The sequence below is a fragment of the Xyrauchen texanus genome, chromosome 18 (genome assembly GCF_025860055.1).
Source record: "Xyrauchen texanus isolate HMW12.3.18 chromosome 18, RBS_HiC_50CHRs, whole genome shotgun sequence".
NCBI lineage: Eukaryota > Metazoa > Chordata > Actinopteri > Cypriniformes > Catostomidae > Xyrauchen > Xyrauchen texanus.
This window is the reverse complement of record NC_068293.1, coordinates 8,832,563-8,852,851: the sequence shown is the minus strand read 5'-3', so window position 1 is coordinate 8,852,851 and position 20,289 is coordinate 8,832,563. Positions and strand designations below refer to the sequence as shown.

Below are 20,289 nucleotides of genomic sequence, written 5' to 3'. Positions count from 1 at the left end.
TATATATATATATATATATATATATATATATACACTCACCTAAAGGATTATTAGGAACACCATACTAATACTGTGTTTGACCCCATTTCAGCCTTCAGAACTGCCTTAATTCTACGTGGCATTGATTCAACAAGGTGCTGAAAGCATTCTTTAGAAATGTTGGCCCATATTGATAGGATAGCATCTTGCAGTTGATGGAGATTTGTGGGATGCACATCCAGGGCACTGAAGCTCCTGTTCCACCACATCCCAAAGATGCTCTATTGGGTTGAGATCTGGTGACTGTGGGGGCCATTTTAGTACAGTGAACTCATTGTCATGTTCAAGAAACCAATTTGAAATGATTCAAGCTTTGTGACATGGTGCATTATCCTGCTGGAAGTAGCCATCAAAGGATGGGTACATGGTGGCCATAAAGGGATGGACATGGTCAGAAACTATGCTCAGGTAGGCCGTGGCATTTAAACGATGCCCAATTGGCACTAAGGGGCCTAAAGTGTGCCAAGAAAACATCCCCCACACCATTACACCACCACCACCAGCCTGCACAGTGGTAAAAGGCATGATGGATCCATGTTCTCATTCTGTTTACGCCAAATTCTGACTCTACCATCTGAATGTCTCAACAGAAATCGAGACTCATCAGACCAGGCAACATTTTTCCAGTCTTCAACTGTCCAATTTTGGTGAACTCTTGCCAATTGTAGCCTCTTTTTCCTATTTGTAGTGGAGATGAGTGGTACCCGGTGGGGTCTTCTGCTGTTGTAGCCCATCCGCCTCAAGGTTGTGCGTGTTGTGGCTTCACAAATGCTTTGCTGCATACCTCGGTTGTAATGAGTGGTTATTTCAGGCAAAGATGCTCTTCTATCAGCTTGAATCAGTCGGCCCATTCTCCTCTGACCTCTAGCATCAACAAGGCATTTTCAGCCCACAGGACTGCCGCATACTGGAAGTTTTTCCTTTTCACACCATTCTTTGTAAACCCTAGAAATGGTTGTGCATGAAAATCCCAGTAACTGAGCAGATTGTGAAATACTCAGACCGCCCGTCTGGCACCAACAACCATGCCACGCTCAAAATTGCTTAAATCACCTTTCTTTCCCATTCTGACATTCAGTTTGGAGTTCAGGAGATTGTCTTGACCAGGACCACACCCCTAAATGCATTGAAGCAACTGCCATGTGATTCGTTGATTAGATAATTGCATTAATGAGAAATTGAACAGGTGTCCCTAATAATCCTTTAGGTGAGTGTATATATATATATATATATATATATATAAACACAGTAAATCCTTCTCTGCTGATCCCATTCTCTGCTTGCCAATAAATAAAAACAATTCGATACTGTCATTTTAATTGACCTCTCTGACTATGTACTTTCAGTTGCTTTCCACTCCTAATTTATCTACAAATGAATAGGGAAGAACAAAAAGTTTATCCAATTAGAATTTATTCTTTGATGTTTACAGTCGAGCTTGACGGCTGTTTCACAAATCACATGCTGAAGCAGCACGTGATTTTGAGCTCCACACTGTTAGGCCTTCAGAATTTCTATAGAATCCCTCAACAGTGCAAGTTAATAGTCATCTACAGTCAGACTGTAAGATCTATCAGCCAATCAGATTAATTTGTTTGTTCTTGGTGGGTGTAGTCTTTAGGATATGTCCCAGTCGAGGCCTTCTAGCTAGCCTTGAGTGACACAATTGTGCTTTAATAGATGTATGTAATTCGAAAGCGAAGAGCGCGAGATCAAGCTGATGAGTCGGCTGTTATCACTGCCGCTATCAACATTGAGATAGTAATCCTTATGGATTTAAAAACCTGAGATGTTTTGCATGACCGTGTGATTGCTTAATTAGGCTAGCTTGAGCATTCAGTGTCATTTCAAGTTTTTGCTTTAGAGCATGGACATGTTTATAAATGTCAAAGGTATTATTAGTTGGCTGCAACATAATGTATGATGTCCATAGGCATAGGATGTCTTACTCAAAGTGTTTTCTTAATGGCATGAATCGCACTGAAGGCCTAGACTTAAAATGCATGGGCCGCTACTGCAGTATATATAATCAACATAAGCATAAAAGTGAATACATCTTAGCCTCAAACTGATGTCCAGCACATATAGCCACAGGTTTAACATAAACTTCAAAGTGCTCAACAGGGTTCAGATCTCTTCTTTTGGGTGAGAACTGGAAGGACATAGGCAAAGATGATGTCACCACACAGACATTCAGGCAAGGACTCTGTCCTGTTTGTGTAATTCGATGTGCAATTACTTTATTTCCCCATGCAAGTTTAGAGTGATGGGTGCAATCCAGGCTTGATGTCTGGAAAAAGTTAGCCAGAATAATTGCAAGCTGTCTAAACAGCCGACATGCTGGACTTGGCCAGCGCTCACACATGATGTTGACCATCTTAAATATCAACCTGGCTTAATCCTCAGTGGAGATCGCTCTGATAAGCTATGCAGACAAATGAAGACCTACCAAAGCATGCATATAGATCATTTTCCAAGTCTTTATACTATACAGTGGGGTTAAAAATCCACATTGTCCATATTGAAAACCACACAAATTGTTACGCTGCTAATATAATTTGTAATAATACTAAATAAAATATGCCAAACAGAACCATTTTTATAAGAGTATTTTGAACCCCACTGTAAAAGAACCCCCTTTTAGCACTTTCAGTCACTTGTCGTGTACGAAAGACATATAAACACAAATATACAATAGAAGTAACATTTGAGACAGGGATCAGCACTTATCTATAGTGCGTAAGCCTTGATGTTTGTATGACAGCTTTATGGAGGTATATCAAAAGTGAACAGTTCCTTTAGTTGCTGGCTGCTGCAAAATCGTCTATGGCGCTATGAATCACAAGGCATTATCTTGATACGTGCTCCACTGTTTAAGACATCAGGGATGCAAGGAGAGAGAGTGAGCAATGGGGGGTGAAATCTAATATCCCAGCCAGAGGTGTTCTCTGCTTACCCATGCTCCTCTTCTCCAGCAGCAAGCAGTCTATTAAAGGCATTGAGGCAGTGTGGATGAGTGCTGGGAGTGACTCTTTCCCCATCTCAAAAGCCACACTCCTCCAGCTGCGGCGCTAAATGATTCTCATTTACACCACCTGCCATGTTTTTACAAGTTTATTTGTGTCCTGGGCAGGTAACTTTGTTTCATTGCACCAAAAGAATGAGGACTGATGCTGCATACCTGCCCCAACTACTTTGTCAATGGCAATGCAAGACGCCTCCAGTTCCTTGGCAAATTCGTGCACGGCTTGACTTGGGTCTTCATATGTGTGAGGGTCCACATAGGTCTTGATGCCAGGCAGCCTCACTGAGAACAAAACAAATCAAATTTGGAATTACAGAAGGAAATACCAGTGATCGAAAGGTTTAGATTTTAGGCTTTGGTTCTGTGTAACTGAAATAAGCTACATCAAAACTGTTTTGACGTTGGCACTCAACAGAGAAAACACTTTATTGTTAAGTAGATGCAGAGATTATTTAGCAGAGATGGGTCACTTCTATTAAAATTAATGGGAGAAATTGGAAAACCAAGGAGCTCTGAGTGCCCAACGGTCAATGGATATAGAAAGGAAGTCCCACCTTACAGTTAAAAGAGCCAATCACATTTTATATACAGACCTCACCTGTCAATCAACTCTAGAACATGTATGTGCATTAGTTATTCAAGCGAGGACATTTTTAATTTTTAGCATAATATGAGGTAAAAGATCACAATTTATTATATCAGCATCGTCAGATTTTATTGCTGATTTAAAATATGTTTTTTGATCGTAATCTTGACCAACCATTTTTGTGATTTTGGTCTATCACCATTCACGTAGATACGTGCTGCATTGGCATGACTGGAAATAGCTTCCCGAGAGCATTCTAAAGATGGCCGTCAGTGGAATGACTTGCTAGAAATACTTTGGTAGATGCAATAAATTAATGACCAATTATCCACCTTTTTCCTATGTCCCGTGATGCTTCTTAGCATGAAATGTGGGCGTTACTTCCGTTGTCAAGTTAAAAAAGCTGTTGTTGCAGCGTATGTCTATTCATTCTTTCATTGCGGTGTTGGGATTTTGAGGAGAGCGTGTATGATTTTGTGTGGACATATATCAATCACTATACTAGTGTGTTACTGAATGATAATAAACTGCAGAAAAGCCATAAAGTCATGGTTTTTGACTACCTATATATGTTTTTTTGTGCAATCACGAAACATTTTTCACCCCATTTACAACTATATATATCTCTGAATCATGTTCAGTCAGTTTTGCTCGCTTATGTCCTTATGGAGTGTGTGCGAGCGATCACGAGCAACAGGTAGCTGGCTGCAGTTCACTTAACGGCCACAGGTGTCATTAATAACAAGGGTTTCTGAATCTGACATACTGCACCTTCAATATCAATCAACAGCATTTGTGGCATAATGTTGATTGCCAAAAAAAAAATTTCAATTTGTCTCTCCTTTTCTCTTAAAAAAAGCAAAACTTGAGGTTACGAATCACACATTTTTCCCATTTACTTTCATTGTAAGTGCTTCACTGTAACCCAGATTTTTGCTTTTTTTAAAGTAAAGGAGGGACAAATTGAAAATATTTTTTTGTGGCCATCCATATTATGCCACAAATGCTGTTGATTGAGTTTAACTTGTTTTGGACCTGGAATATTCCTTTAAGGTCCACGTAGTAATTATTGGTTTATTTTGCACTAGTTGATATGGCGGCCTTGGACTTATACTGATACCTAGTGGTGTGGATGTAGCATCATGCGCTTTGAAAGTGAATGGTAACTGCGACTGACATTCTACCAAAAACTTTGCCATTCTGGGTTTGGAATGGCATGAGGGTGAGTAATTGATGACAGAAGTTTCAATTTTATGTGAACTATCATTAAATTTCCTTCTCAATACCTCTGCCACTGTGAAAAATAGTAATATATTGACAAATTTCTGGCTGAAAGTTGGAAGCAAAGAGACATTATAAAAGACTTCCACATTTACTGGGGACTTGTAGGCTGTCTGACATTTAAAAATATATACCACAGCAAAACCATGTTTTGATTTTATACCATTTGTAAGGAATGGGTATTAAACACCTGGACAGAACAAGAATATTGGTGAGACTAAAGCATTATGGGATATATACTTACAGTGGCCATTGCCAAAGGGCAGTCTCTTTTCATCTGGATGTTTGGACCTGCTGTACCTACAAAACCTGCCAATTATAGCAATGAAAAGCATTAATTATTATTAAAGACTTCAATGCAATATTTTTTTCTCTCTCTAAAGTAACAGGTTGTAAATTGTAGGGGAGGATTGACCCCCCCAATTAAGGCTTGAACTGTGGCAAACTAAACATTGTTCTGCATTGCATCTGCAGAGTTAACCATAGCTTGAGCACTTTCTATTTGTATCAGTAGTTTCTGTACATGAACAAAACAAAACTAATCTAATGTATGAACTCATTATCACTCCATTCTAGATTTACATTTCCCACATATAACAAACAAACAAGGCAACAAGACTATTGTCATTTGGCTAATTGTGCTGGGGCCCAAAAGTCAATTTGGGTAGCACGAGAAAAATTCAAAAGAGTAGTTCACCCAACATTGAAAATGATGTCATCATTACACGACATGACTTTTTATCTTCCATGGAACACAAAAGAAGATGCAATGACTTGTCCTAGTCACCTTTCAGATTTATGGTAAGTAAAAAAGGTACAATTTAAAGTGAATGGTGACTGAGGCTCATTCTGCATAACATCTCCTTTTGTGTTCCACAGAAGACAAAAAGAAAGTATGCCTCAGTCACCATTCATTCATCATCCAGTCATATCTTTTCACATATAATGAAGGACTCAGACTAGTCATAGCATGTTCATTTATGTTTTCTACAGAGAAAAGAAAAGTTACTGTGGCTCAGGTGGTAGAGCGGGTTGGCCACTAATTGCAGGGTTGGTGGTTCGATTCCTGGCCCACATGACTCCACATGCCGAAGTGTCCTTGGGCAAGACACTGAACCCCAAGTTGCTCCCAATGGCAGGCTAGCGCCTTGTATGGCAGCTCTGCCGTCATTGGTGTGTGAGTGTGTGTGTGAATGGGTGAATGAGTCGCAGTGTAAAGCGTTTTGAGAACCACTAAGTTTATAAAAGGGCTATATATGTGCAGACCATTTAGCATATGGGTTTGGAACAACATGAGGGTGAGTGAATGACAGCAAACTTACATTTTTGGATGAACCGTCTTTTAAATCACAAAACATTGTGGCCTGAAAATTACATCTTCCCACCCATCCCCCTCAGATTGAAGTCACTGTATAATTCATATATTGTGTATAAAAGAGACCAAAACCTTAAAAGACAAAAGTCTGGCAGAAACAACTTGACTGTTTTGCTTTGCTATGAGTCATGACAGCATTCTGGGGTTTTACAATAAGCAGTAGATTTATACACTCTTTCATCGGCGCAGTATGCCAAAATCAGCCCCTCTGCATGACATGACACTTGACTCTCACGTGCCCATTATGTTCAACAAAACAGGGGCAGTAAAAATAATACAGCTTCTGCCAAGTGAATCATCTAAAACTATGTATAGGCGGTCGACATGAGATGGCACACATTTCCATGCTTGATATCTTAAGGGTGGGAAATCAGGGGTCCTGGGGAGAGACTTGAGACATCAAAGTGACAGCTTCAAGATGGGCACACTTAACCCCCCCGAGTGACTGGAGTTTGAGTGACATACAGACCTGCTAATCACAATGTAGAGCACTACAGTGAGGAGGATAATAGCCACAGCGGACGAGATAGCGATCAACACTACTTGACTGTTCTCACTGGATATGGAGAAGGCTGGGGGGGCAAGAGATAGAGAAAGAGAGAGAAGAGATTTAGGAACACATTGGAAAAATGATGTGACTTTTCTATTGCTTGCTGTTCAAACAGGATAAAAGATAAATAAAACATCTTGTGATATGGGACAAAACATGTCCCACAATTATATCTGCAATTAGTATTAGTTTTTTAAAATAGTAATTCCACTTTGAAATTCATCAGGGATTATCACAAAAAATTCTCATTTTATTGGATCAAAATAGTGACATTGCATTATAATTCACTACCCCTAAATCCATCCATCTATCTATCTATATTTATATTTTTATGCATTTTGGCAGACACTTTTATCCAAAGCAACTTACAGTGCAATTATTACAGGGACAATCCCCCCGGAGCAACCTGGAGTTAAGTGCCTTGCTCAAGCACACAATGGTGGTGGCTGTGGGGATTGAACCAGCAACCTTCTGATTAACAGTTATGTGCTTTAGCCCACTACGCCACCACCATCTATCTATCTATCTATCTATCTATCTATCTATCTATCTATCTATCTATCTATCTATCTATCTATCTATCTATCCATCCATCCATCCATCCATCCATCCATCCATCCATCCATCCATCCATCCATCCATCCATCCAGGGTTTTCAAACTTTTTAATGCCAAGGACCCCAAACATGATGCAGCTATATATTTTAGATATAAATTCCCTTTTATACTGTGAGAAAAATAGTAAGCGTTATATTATAAAGACAATATGTGATTTTCTAAATTAAATAATTGGTTGTTATTTTGTAATAAAGGAAATGAAGCAAATGAAAATAAATAATTAAAATATAATATTAAAAGATCTGGAAAATATTACTTTGTATTAAGTTGAGAGCATATATTATTTCTGCCCAATGTAATGCTAGATGTACAACTCCATTGAAATGTATTTAGAGAGCAGAATGAAAGATTAATATTGTCAATTGTTTTATTTATTTATTTTTTTGCATTTTCCACGGACCCACTAGCAGATACTGGTGGCCCCATTGGGTTCCCTGGACCCCTGTCTGTATGTTTGTCTTTCTATCTATCATGTCACTCATTTCCCACAAAATAATTGCTTTCAAAAAAGAAGATCTGGTCACTGAGATAAATCAATATAAAACATTATTCCATATTTAGACTTTCAAATTTTTCTTTTCTTTTTTGGAATGATTAAGAGATGAAGAATGAGAACCACCAGAGTTCGAGCTTTGGTGTACATTTCACACCAACTACACATGTAGAGGCGCCTATGGATCCCTGATCATGATGAGAAACCTGTGGAGAGCCACTCAGAGTATCATTTCATTACATGCCTGTGCATTGATTTCCTATAAATGTTTCATTAGATAAAAAGGCACAGTTGAAAGGCTTTCAACAGTGCTACAATAAAGATTTGAAATATAGTCACATGCTTACTCTGCCTCAATTTATGTAGTTACAGGAATAGTTCACCCACATTTTTTATTATGTCATTATTTACTCACCCTAATGTCATCCCAGTCTCATTTGCTGTTGTTTTATTTATTAAATTTTTTCATGGAAAAATATCTGAACTCAAAAGCTCCCAGAAAAAGAAATAAAAAAAAAATGCATGGGAGCAAGACCAGTGTGAAGGTTCTTCAAAATATATAATTTTATACAGCATGAGCCAGAATAAATTATGGCAAATTTTTCATTTTTGGGTGAACTATTCCTTTAATAGTTCTGCAGACAACAGCTGCCATCATAGGACAAAAGATGCTGTATATTTATAACTAAATATTATTACTATGATTATACTATGTGTATTACTTGCAAGACAATGCAATGGGATGAGAAACCAAGGAAACTGTGAGCCTACTGTAAGCCAATATAGTATGTCTATATTCACAATTTTAGCATTTTGTTCTTTGTTCAGCACAGTTGTAAATGGAATGAATCTGGTATATGGGAACTGCACTGTACCTGTAAATAGAAAACAGACTGCTGGCGTATAGTACGGAAGGAATTAAGTGCTTACAGTCTGGGCTTGTCTCAAACTCGAACTTGCGACTGCTACTGCCGTAACCTGCAGCGGTGCGCGCTCTGATCTGCAGCAGGTACATGGTGTCGGGTTTCAGTCCATTCAGTGTTACGTTTGTGCCCTTTGACCTCAGGATGGTGTAGCTGGTCTCTTGTTCCTGCTGTAGGAAGAAAGCAAGTGGAATTTTTTTAGATTTTGCCATTTTCATTTTTTTTATTCTGTTTGGAGACTCGAGAAGTGCAAACAATGACACATATAAGCTTTAAAGGGACTTGGAGTAACAGAAGCTCACTAGGGCAGAGCCTTGTCTTAAAACAGAGATATTGAATATCATAATTCATTCAAGACATTCAGAGACATCTCATAGTGGACAGGAGGAGAACGTCCCCCTGGGGCAGGAAAATGCAGGCTCATCAGGAGCTTCTAAGATAGTGGCAAATCATCTTAATAAACTGCCACCTTCTTTTCACATTTTTATGGCTTTTCTAAGGATCTCTGTGGTACGTTGATCCTCTGTACAACCGAAAAAACCTAACTGATTTATGGGGCGTCTTCGCTTTCAAACCATTGTTTCCAGATGTGCCTCTGACTGGAGAAAGAGGCAGGAATGGATTGGGGGTGGGGGGGAATTGAACAAACAGAGGGATCACTCATTTTCCAGCATTATCCAGCACATTCATCCATGTACTGTAACTTATCAAGTCTTTGAGCAAGGGTAGTGTTATGGCATTCTGGAAAGCCTTAAAAAAGTGAATTTGCATTTTGCTCCATCATTGACCTCTAAGAATAGCTCACTTGTCCACACTGTAGATATTGAATTACCCCACACTGATGCCATTAATGGCAAATGAGATTTGAGAGCATCTTTTCAAGGATCGGCAAACACGTAGCAGATTAAGCTTTATTCGGGTTTCATGTCTAGACAATATAGGCTAATAGGGCTCTTGATGCACGCTGGTATGTACTACAACTGACAGATGTCGCCATATGAGAGAGGTAGTGTACAGTTAAATACTGTATTGCCTAGAATATCCTTTGCTTATCCACTGTTCAGAAACAAATAAAGTATTCATGACAGAAAAGCAGCTTTTAGAACAATGGGGTGCTGATGTGACAAAACAAAAAAATAGATCTCCCTACTTTTCATTTATGTTTTATGATAGAGACTCATTGTCATGTAATAAACTTTGCTACCCCAAAAAATGCTGCCTTCAATTCGTATATAAAATGACCATATTTACAAGAAGAGTGCACACAAATGGAACCTCAGTGTGAGTTGCGGGGTGCCAAAAATTAAAAAATAAATCATGGCAGAAGCAAACTTATCTACAGCATTTGTCATAATTTTTTATACGTTTTGTGAATGTGGCCTGTACAATTTATTTTGTTTGTTTTTTGTGTACTCTTGATGAATAGTGATAAAGTTTGTCAGAAAATACTACTTATTTAGTTGTGTGTGACCTTTGAAATGATGCAAAAAATGGGTGATGGTGCTGTTCAGTAATTCTTCAGGAATACGGTAGAATGAGATCAATTTCAGGGTACCAAAACATATTAAAGCAACATGCCAATTACTTGTATGATATTGCTTATTTATTTATTTTTTTAAAAGCAGTATATAAATCACAAATTATTCATTATACTATAGTTTTACCAGTGCCCTATATGTTAGGACAGGATCTTAAAAGCATGAAATCGACTTGAATACGCTTGTGGTGCCATCAGCCAATCAGTGTTATTGTAACATTGTAGCTGGCAATGGCTATGACGAAGACGATGTGTAGAAACCAAGTGCCATTTATTAAATAAACGTGAAATGCAAAACCCTAACTTTAAATGAGAACTAAACATAACATGTCATGAACTTTGAAAGTGCTACCAAACAAACATCATTACTAGACAAGAGACAATGGCAAACATGAGGGCTTAAATACACAGGCATGGGGGAACATAAACCAATGATCAAACAGAACACTAAACAAGATAACAAGACTAATAACCTAAAAGCAATGACAAACTCGAACAAATAACAAAGTAATCAAACAATGAACCAATGAAAACAAGACACATGAACATGGAGGGAAAACAGGACATCACATGAATAGGGAAACACACATGACATTAACTTTTCAAAGAGACATGAAAACATTTAAGAGACATGAAAAACAGGAACCAACAGAATAAACATGACAGTTATCATTATATCATGTTCCTGTGGCTCCAGTCACATGGCACCAAAAAAACCTGGATGCGGAACTGAATGCCAGTGAACAGATTTCAAATCACTTATTGCACCAGTTGAGATGCCTTTGAGATGATTGGCAATGCTAAGAAATGGCTTTCTCCTGGTATAACAGAGCTCACTGGAAAACAGTAGATCAACTGTAGATCTGTATATGTACCATAGTTCTATAAATACAGTGGGATGTGTCTGACACAACCTATCATGGAAAAAACCAAAACATAGGCCTGCATGTGTTGTAGCAAAACTACAGATGCAAACATCACATTAGATCTGAATCTGTGATGATCATTTCTACTTTCTGAACAAAGAATAAAAGCCACTTGAAATACCTAGACTTTAAATACAAAAGTGCATCAGGTTTAAAGGTTGGAGGAGACCTTTTATATAAAATCACTCTTTATATCTGTCTGGAGAGACAAAAACTATTCCTTGTGTCATATTGTGTGCATCTTTGTTTGAATTTTAAATCTTTTTTGCATGCTGTCACTGTTCAATGTTCACGTATAATGTGATCATGATGAAATCATGTCCAGGTGTGTCTAAAGTTTTCTGCAAAATATATTCTCACCATATGTCCTTGGTCCACATCAGCCACCTCCTGTTGCTGGGGTTTGACAAGGCGTGCAATTGTTACTTTTCGACAAGTGTGCTATTGGTGGAATTTAATATGCTAGTCATGTTCTACTTTGACAGTCTAAATATTGCAATCTGGGCTTATAGCCTTCCTCTCCACTAAAGAAGACATTCTGTAAATATGAAATGGGTTTCTCAAGCATTCCTTCCATCCAAGCTTAAGCAGAAATAAACATTCTCAAATACACTCCTAGATCAATATGATAAATGGATGAAATTGTCACAAATGTGTATTCCCACCATTTCTGCTTGCATTAAGACCATTAAAAATCTCTATCTGTCAATAACTGCAATTTTAGAGGACTGCCAAAAAGACGAGAATGATCTGGATGCTGTAACTTCAGGGAAATTTGAGCCAGAGTGCTCAACTAATTAGAGATGCTTGAATTGTGAGGCTCTTTCCTATTTCATATCATTGTTAATTTGATATATACACACAAAGAGTGGAGTATTTCCCCTCTGGCATATAATCAAAAAGAGATTTATTTTAAGTGAAGCAACATGGACCTATTGGATCTTCGGACTGGATAACACTTTCTTACAGGAGCTGCATCACAGGTTACCGTGCATCTTGATGCATTTTCAGCAATTCATTAAGCACTCTTTGATTTTGGGCTATACAAATTTATTCAGTGTAAACATCATGGTGTTTTTTTTTTTTTTTTTTTACTTGGTCTTCTAGTGAGGTTTATACTGAATGTTAAAGTCTGTATGTGTTCACAGGACCAGTGCATCAATGAGTCTGGTTAGAAGATTTGGGGGCCCTTTTCCTTCTTAGCATGTGTGTTGGTGTGTGTTTTGTTGGGGTTAAGGTGGCTTGTTATCCTCTGGCAGCCTAGATCAAGGGGCACCATAAACCTTACCAAGGGTTTCCTTGGCTTTTCCACATGGCAGCATCAGTTGTGTAGGATTTGGGCGACTCCAACTATGCTTGATGAAGCAATGCCTCACAAGGTTGTGTAATTATCAGAAATCAACTGAGAGAAGGACTAGATTTCATTGTGAGAGGGGAACATTGTGCCACCCAAGGTCAAATGAGACATGGAGGATTTCAGAAGCCCCGTGTGTACCTGTGCCAGACAGTGAAAATAGCCCGCGATGAGCTGCCTTTTGCTTGCAAATAGGGGGATTACGGCCAAGAAAAATCAATTCAAATGGTGGAAATCTGGGCCTCACTGTTCACAAAGAGAGACACATCACAATGGTCCTCTGTTGGATGCACAGGGGTCCTCAGAATCTTACCAATGTTTTTTTAAAATGTAAATATTGAACACATTCTGAGAAGGCAACTCAGTTAAAGGGAGTTGAGACTTTGGCTGTTCAAAAACAATTCAGCTGGAAAATAAAAAGGCCCCAATTTTCTGTCTCCATAGCAAAATTGCTAACAAATCTTAGTGTCAGCTAGTTCTGAGATGACAGTGCTAATTTTAATCAAGTGCAATTAATTATTAAAAAAAGAACACTTTAAAAATGTATCACTAATTATCACAGCACCATAATTAAGAACGAAGCAATTAAGCTCAAAGTGCCAACTCCATGTTTTTTGAGTCTGTGAGTATCAGTCAGTAGGGGGCAAGCTGCCACTGCTGTACAGACATACAGTACAATCTGCACATCTGACCTAAAACACTGAAAACCACAATACAGAGGAAATGCAATTATGCATCCTATGAGAACATCTCTTCAGTCTACCTCAGACAGTTTGATAAAGTCAACTGTAAAATGTTTCACTTTGGACTGCAGTCAAGAGATGTTCAATGATATGGAAATAAACCAAATATATTGACTTCTAAAGTGACTCTAAAAATGCAATACTTGTCTGCCAAAATAATGTTATGTCTTTGAATTATCTGAATAATTATATTGTGTTATAATTATCATTTTGGGGGGACAGCCCCCATGATAAAATTTAAATAAACTGTTGAAATGGAATTCAGAGAAAAAATAAGAGAGGAAAAAAAAACTGGTATCGGTAGCGAGTACCAAAAAGCTCTCTCAAAATAGCTTAAGGGAAACTGCTTTATGTGAAATACTTGTGCAAGACTTTGGATCATACAGGGAAAGCACAGGCAAAAATGAGCTGCAGGTAAACTATGGTATAGAACACTGGCATGAACTGCAATTTTGAATTTACAAGACCTTTTGACAACTAAATCCTCTCTACAATTTCAACATACCTATGCCTCTGTGTGGTCATACAGTCAAGCCGTTTCCCCACTAAGCTATGGAATATCTGTTCAGTGGGAATAATTCTGGATGGTTGCCACAGAAGACTGTTCTAGTACTTTCTTTCGCACCCTTATATCTCCTGCCAGTTCAGGAGAGAAGACTCCTACAATGTCAGAGCCAATGTTGGGGAATAACTAGCTAAATGCAACACTAATAATTTAACTACTTAGTAGTACAGCTTTTTTCAAAACAGTTGAACAGGGTTGGGAGGGTTACTTTTTAAATGTATTCCACTACATATTACAGATTACATGCTGTAAAATGTAATTGGCAACATATTCCATTAGATTACTCAAGGTCAGTAATGTATTCTAAATTCTTTGGATTACTTCTTCAGTACTGGTAGATTTTTTTCACTGCCAGTACATTAAGACAAAATACACATGTTAAAAATGCATTCTCTGAAAAACCTAAATATCTTATTCAGTGTTGTTTCTAAAACAAAATAAATGTAATTAAAATTGTTTTAAGGATTTTTAGATATTTTACATGAAAACAATACAAAAATTATTATCAAGAATATGATTTTTGCCCTAATATCAAAGGACTTACTAAAAAAAAAAAAAAGATTATCCAAATATGATAATTAGTTAGAAATAGCATTTTAGCTTAGCATAATTTACACAAGGTTTATTTCTATTTATTCAGCTTCTAACTTACTTCAAACTTCTCTGTTTGCTCGTATGAATGCAACACATCGTAAGAAAGTGTTTCACTGCTGTTCAAATGCACTTTGGATCGCATTATTTATATATATTCATGTTTCCATCTGAAATGACTAAATATTAAATGAAACAAATAAAATGCAAAGTAATCTCATCAGTAATCAAAATACGTTTTGAAAGTAACTATATTCTAAATACCAATGATTTAAATTGTAACTGTAGTGGAATACAGTTACTTATATTTTGTATTTTAAATTTGTAATCCCGTTACATGTATTCCATTACTCTCCAACCCTGGTGGTGTAGTGCTACAATGCACACTCAGGACTATAGTCAAGTGAGCCAAGGAAATAATCAAACACACTCTTTTATGGCATTGGAAAATTATTGAATCGGTTCTTTTAGATGGATCATGTAAATTAACAGATTCAAAGAATTATGTCCCAGCATATTAAACCAAAAGCAAAATATTTGGTAAAATGCTGCTGTTCATTACTGCCTTTAACTCAGGGTGTATCCAATCTGATCTCATGACAAGTTGTAAAAAAAGTGTGTTTAATGATTGGTTGATCCCTTTGGGAATGAAAGTTGCACCTTTTTGCATGAGCAAAGTTGTAAAATTATTATGAGTTGTCATACGACCATGTTGGTGTAACCTGTTTTTTTAATATTACTATAAGTTATTAGAATATAGTATTTAGCATAAATTTACAATTTGCCCTAATGAGAGTTTTCATTCATTAAAAAAAAAAAAAAAAATGTTTTTGTGGCAGGAAAAATATGGCTAGCATCCGATGTAATTCAAAATATATTCCTTACTAAAATAGCTTTAGTGTAGTTACTTTTTGTTAGTCATTTTTAGTGTGGCTAATTGACTATAGTTTAACTGCTTTAAAATATGAGTAGCTTGTAGTATGGCAAGTAACTTCCACAGGTCAGGATCCAGTGAATTTCTTAACCCAATTCCATGCTTTCTTCAAAATATTCAGAGAGAAGGCGACATTACCTACTTCACAGGATCTGACAGCATGAAAGAGACCCACTGAAAACTGACCCCAAAAGAGCAGCGCTGATGTGGGACAACAATACTGACCCTCAATCAAGACTGAGTCCCTATCCAACTCAGTAATCATATAGCAGATGGAGGAAATGAGGAGAGGGGCAGACTAGAGCGATTTTGCAAACGTTTTTTCTTTTTTTTTTTTTTAGATGGGCAAGCGTGGGCTTGCAGCACACCAGGGCTTTAATGGACAGATGGAGTTTAGATCAGTGCTACAGACAGCATCAATGTCCCAAGACCAAAGCCGAGATGACCTAGGACTTTCACAGACTGTTAAGAAGGCTTAACGTGAGCTGACCCGGTCAGTACATTCTACGTAATGGCAATGGGAAGCAACAGTGGGGGTTCCGGAAGTACCTTGGAAATGGAAACTGCTCAGAAAGAGCTCAGCAGCGGCCATCATCTACTTCCATTAAGCACATCAAATTATGTAATTAACTTGATCTCCTTTCACATTAAACACATCAAACTTACTAATGAAATAAACTTACTGTAAAAATGTATTGTTTTACACTTATAATCAATCACTTTAAGCCAAAAGTGTTATTTTGTAACACCATTTCCGATTTCTTTACATCATTCACAATGCTTCAAGGGATAAGTGTTCATTGCCTCATAAATGCATTTACATTTTCAAAGACTTCAACCTTATTGAAATTTTCTTTTTTGCTCCAAAATATACTTTGTAATATTGTGATTCATCACTAAGCTGGTTGGTTTGGTTCTAGAGAGAGTGTGGTTCAAGATGTAGAACAATGTATTATGCTGGCTAACTTAGTGTTTAACATACATTAAATAAAATGCTAACAAACGAACTATCTAAGGTACAAGAAGCAACAATGAGTGAAGGAAACAAGAGGGTATACAAAGATAAATAATGAGGGAACAGCTGTGAAAGATGGAGGTCAGGTGAGTGTCATCAAAAAGGTGCATACTGGGAAATTTAGTCTAACTAAGTCCAAACATAAAGAGAAGGTGATGGGATAAACACAAGGCTGTTCATGACACCAATATTACTACAGTGTAAACCTTATGAATGAAAATGCACATGGTGATTTTAAGTTCAGATCAGATGGCCGAATATTTCTCCACATTCTCGACTCTGTTTGCAGTCTGTTAATTGTGCGAGTTTTATAAATCTAAGCTTGTAAAGAGTATTAATTATATCATACACATTTCCCACATCTTTAAATGTCTGTTTGAAATGACTGAGAAAATAAACTGCAAATGTTTCACACAAGTCACACATAAGGATTTATAATCCAACCTGAGCGCAATGTTTAATTCCTGACCAAAGTGATGACTGTAAGTTTACCACATTTATATCCACATTAAGGTAATTATCTGGTTAATCCTTTTTTCCAAAAATGTTTAAATGCTTCATAAAGGTTAAAAGACTTCATAGGGTGTAAATCTTTTCAGAATATTCCTGCACACGGAGGATTACAAAAAACTACAAAATAAAACATGCACATTTTTCGCTTTTCATTCCTAGAAATATACAGAGGCTCAATCTTGCAATTTATTTCACTGCATTTCACTAATTCTGCACGTGTAATTTAATTACTAAAATAAGCCTCAAATGTATCATAAAACTTTCTGATAAAGATTTATGATGCTTTCAGTTTGTAGGCTGCAAAATGTGTACTTGACATTTTATAATTGCTTGTCACATCGTGCCTCTAGAATTGCATTGTTACTCGCACACTGCACAGACATAAATGTTGTTTCATCAGATATTAATGTCCAAAATAACAACATATTCCACAGTTTATGTAGCCTACATATTCAGCTTCATCTGGTGATAACAAATAAAGAATATATCAATAATATAATTAAATAATAATAATTATTATTATTATTGATAATGATAATAATAAATTGGCCTATCAAAGACATACTTTATATACAGAAGCTATAGCCTAAATATAAGAGAGTTACATTTTAAAATTAGTGTTGACAAATTTCTGGTTTAAACCACGGCCACATCTGGTTCTATCCAAAATCAGATACGGTTAAAGATAATTTTGTCATAGTAACAGATACAGATACAGATAATGGCTTTGCTGCACACCCCTAATATACAGTAAGTGTTCTCTGGACCAAGAGTCCTAAAAAGGCAATTTTAAAGGACAAAGTGATGAATTTGAATTAAAATGCTAATGTTGTGGTGCCCACAGCAAGTGAAAATTAAACTGCCCACACCTTCTCGTAGTACTTGACCTCGTAGTCCAAAATTATGCCATTGGGTCTTTCTGGCTCCAACCAAGACAGCGAGATGCTGTTTCGTGATGTTCTGTCCTTCCTGATTACAGTCACTGAAGATGGGGCTGTACAGAAAGAGATAGACAGAGATTAGCTGCTTCCACATGAGCTGTGATAGTATTACAAGCACATAAAGCCACAGGTCACAGGAAGTTCAGTTGACATTTTCATTCAACAATTTGCATCCTGCGAACTGGTTCCTGTTGACCTAATTGAGTTATCTCTCCACTGGGGGCCGGTTTCAAAGTTGGGAAAGTTTGGGGTTTGAAAGACAAATTGATGCAGTCCCTGTGGGCTCAAGTTTTATCAGGCAAAGAATGGCACTCCTCTGTCATGCAAACAGTGGGCAATGTCTTTCTAAGTTTATGTCACAAAGTTAGAGGCAAAGTCTTGTTCTTTTGGGGGAGTTTACAGCTACAGACAAGTATTACTATTGTTAACGAAAATTTAAATGAAAACTAAATTAAAACATTTTTTACTCAACATCACAAAACAAAACATAATTTAATGTAAAATACATTTTACTGACCAAATAATATGTCCAAAAATTTATTTTGGTTGTAGTTTTGACATATACAATTTAAAAGCTCTACAACCTACATTAATTATGAACATGAAAATGCCACTAGGTTGTGATAGCCCTGAGAATTTTAACAGAGCTAAAATTATTTTAATTATATCAGTTTGTTTTTTACTTGGCTGTCCTAATACTCAATATAAATAAATAAAAACTAGAAAAAAGTCAAGCTAAAGTAAAACCAGCAATAATAGAGAATTTAAATGGACAAATTGAAAATGAAATATGAATAAAAAGAAAAGAAAAAAACAGAATAATCCTGATACGAGCATCCAGTTCTAATGTCTCCCTCGGCTCTGGCATTGTCTAAATCTTTGATCGTAATTCAGCTCATAGCTCGGTCTCCATGCCTGGTGCTCTTGTGTTCCTTTTTCTAATTTTACAGCTCCGTCTAATTGCGAGGCAGCACTGAGGCCATGGAAGCATCTAACTTGCCCGTGTTTTAACTTTATTAGACCACAGGAAAAAACATGTTGTTCTTTGAAATGTTTGAGCTTTTCTTGATTGTGATTATACAGTTTCAAAATTATTCTTTTCCCTGGAAGTCTTTTTTCTTCTTTTCATCTTTTGCTAATTAATCCAGATGGGTACAGTCTGTTTCAGTTTGCGGCCCCCTCCACAATCCCCTTACCTACGACACTCTGATAGGGGAGCTACTGTTTTACTGAAGTTTTATAGTGGCCATAGTTTATGGAAGCGATGATTTATAATGTCTGGACAGCAGGCTCATTTGACAATGTGTATCTTTCCTTTGCCTTTTCGTGTGGACACATCAGCTCCATCTTAAAGCCAAAAGGACATTATGATCCCTGCTAAAGAAAAAAAAAAAAATCTTCTTTTTCTTCAAACCTCAAAAACAACAGCAAAAATAACCATAAGACCATGGTTCTGAATTAAAACCAAGTGAGCCGCTTACGCATTATAAACATCATTTTAAGGCACCATCTTCTTTCTAAGATACCTTCTTCTGGGCAAAATTTGAAGGCAGCATCGCATGTATTCTTCAAGGAGAAGGCAATCCCATGGGCCAATGCACTGCGCTAAGGTCAGTGGAAAAACATTATCCATGCAAGCTGGTGGACGAAGCAAACAAAATGTTGATTATAATAATAATTAATTCAGTACAAATAAGTAGTGGGCTAAAGCACAGAACTGTTAAGCAGAAGGTTGCTGAGTTCGATACCCACAGCCACCATCATTGTGTCCTTGAGCAAGGCACTTAACTCCAGGTTGCTCTGGGGATTGTCCCTGTAATAAGTGCCCTGTAAATTGCTTTGGATAAAAGCGCCTGCCAAATGCATAAATGTAAATGTAAATTTTGTGGCGCACAGAGGTGCTGCCTATGTAAAGTGATCTAAATTGGTCACTTATGAGGTTCCATGACAGTTTGAAAGCTGTTTGAGTTGGTAGTAGACAAGCAGGAAGTTCTTTGGGTTTTAAATCAATCTTTATTCCAAAACGTAAACCATACAAGCCACTCAAATGAAAGCAACAACATAGAACCAAACGATTATACTGTATTTGGGATACTGTAAGAATATTCAGTTACATAAATTGCAGATGGGAGGCCACCTCGCTTTTCAGCAACATTCTGCTTGAAACCTCAACCTCTGAAGTGGATTGAAATCCGAGTGGAGCATTTACAGGTGTGGCTGACAATAATACTCCAGCTCTCTCTTGCAAGTATGCTACAGGGTGCAGACATAGACATTTGTC

At 37.2% G+C, this 20,289-nt stretch overlaps 1 protein-coding gene across 3 annotated transcripts in view; it reads right to left on the bottom strand.

The window, feature by feature from the left end:
• LOC127658708 (ephrin type-A receptor 3-like) overlaps window positions 1-20,289 on the bottom strand; it is a 156,835-nt gene that overhangs the window by 45,565 nt on the left and 90,981 nt on the right. For all 3 annotated transcript variants that reach the window (XM_052148144.1, XM_052148143.1, XM_052148145.1), the window contains 5 exons: window positions 17,937-18,061; window positions 8,897-9,059; window positions 6,776-6,878; window positions 5,176-5,240; window positions 3,221-3,346 (listed from right to left, as the gene is read on the bottom strand). In XM_052148144.1, coding sequence (XP_052004104.1) covers window positions 3,221-3,346; window positions 5,176-5,240; window positions 6,776-6,878; window positions 8,897-9,059; window positions 17,937-18,061 — 582 coding nt within the window. The remainder of the gene's footprint in view (window positions 1-3,220; window positions 3,347-5,175; window positions 5,241-6,775; window positions 6,879-8,896; window positions 9,060-17,936; window positions 18,062-20,289) is intronic.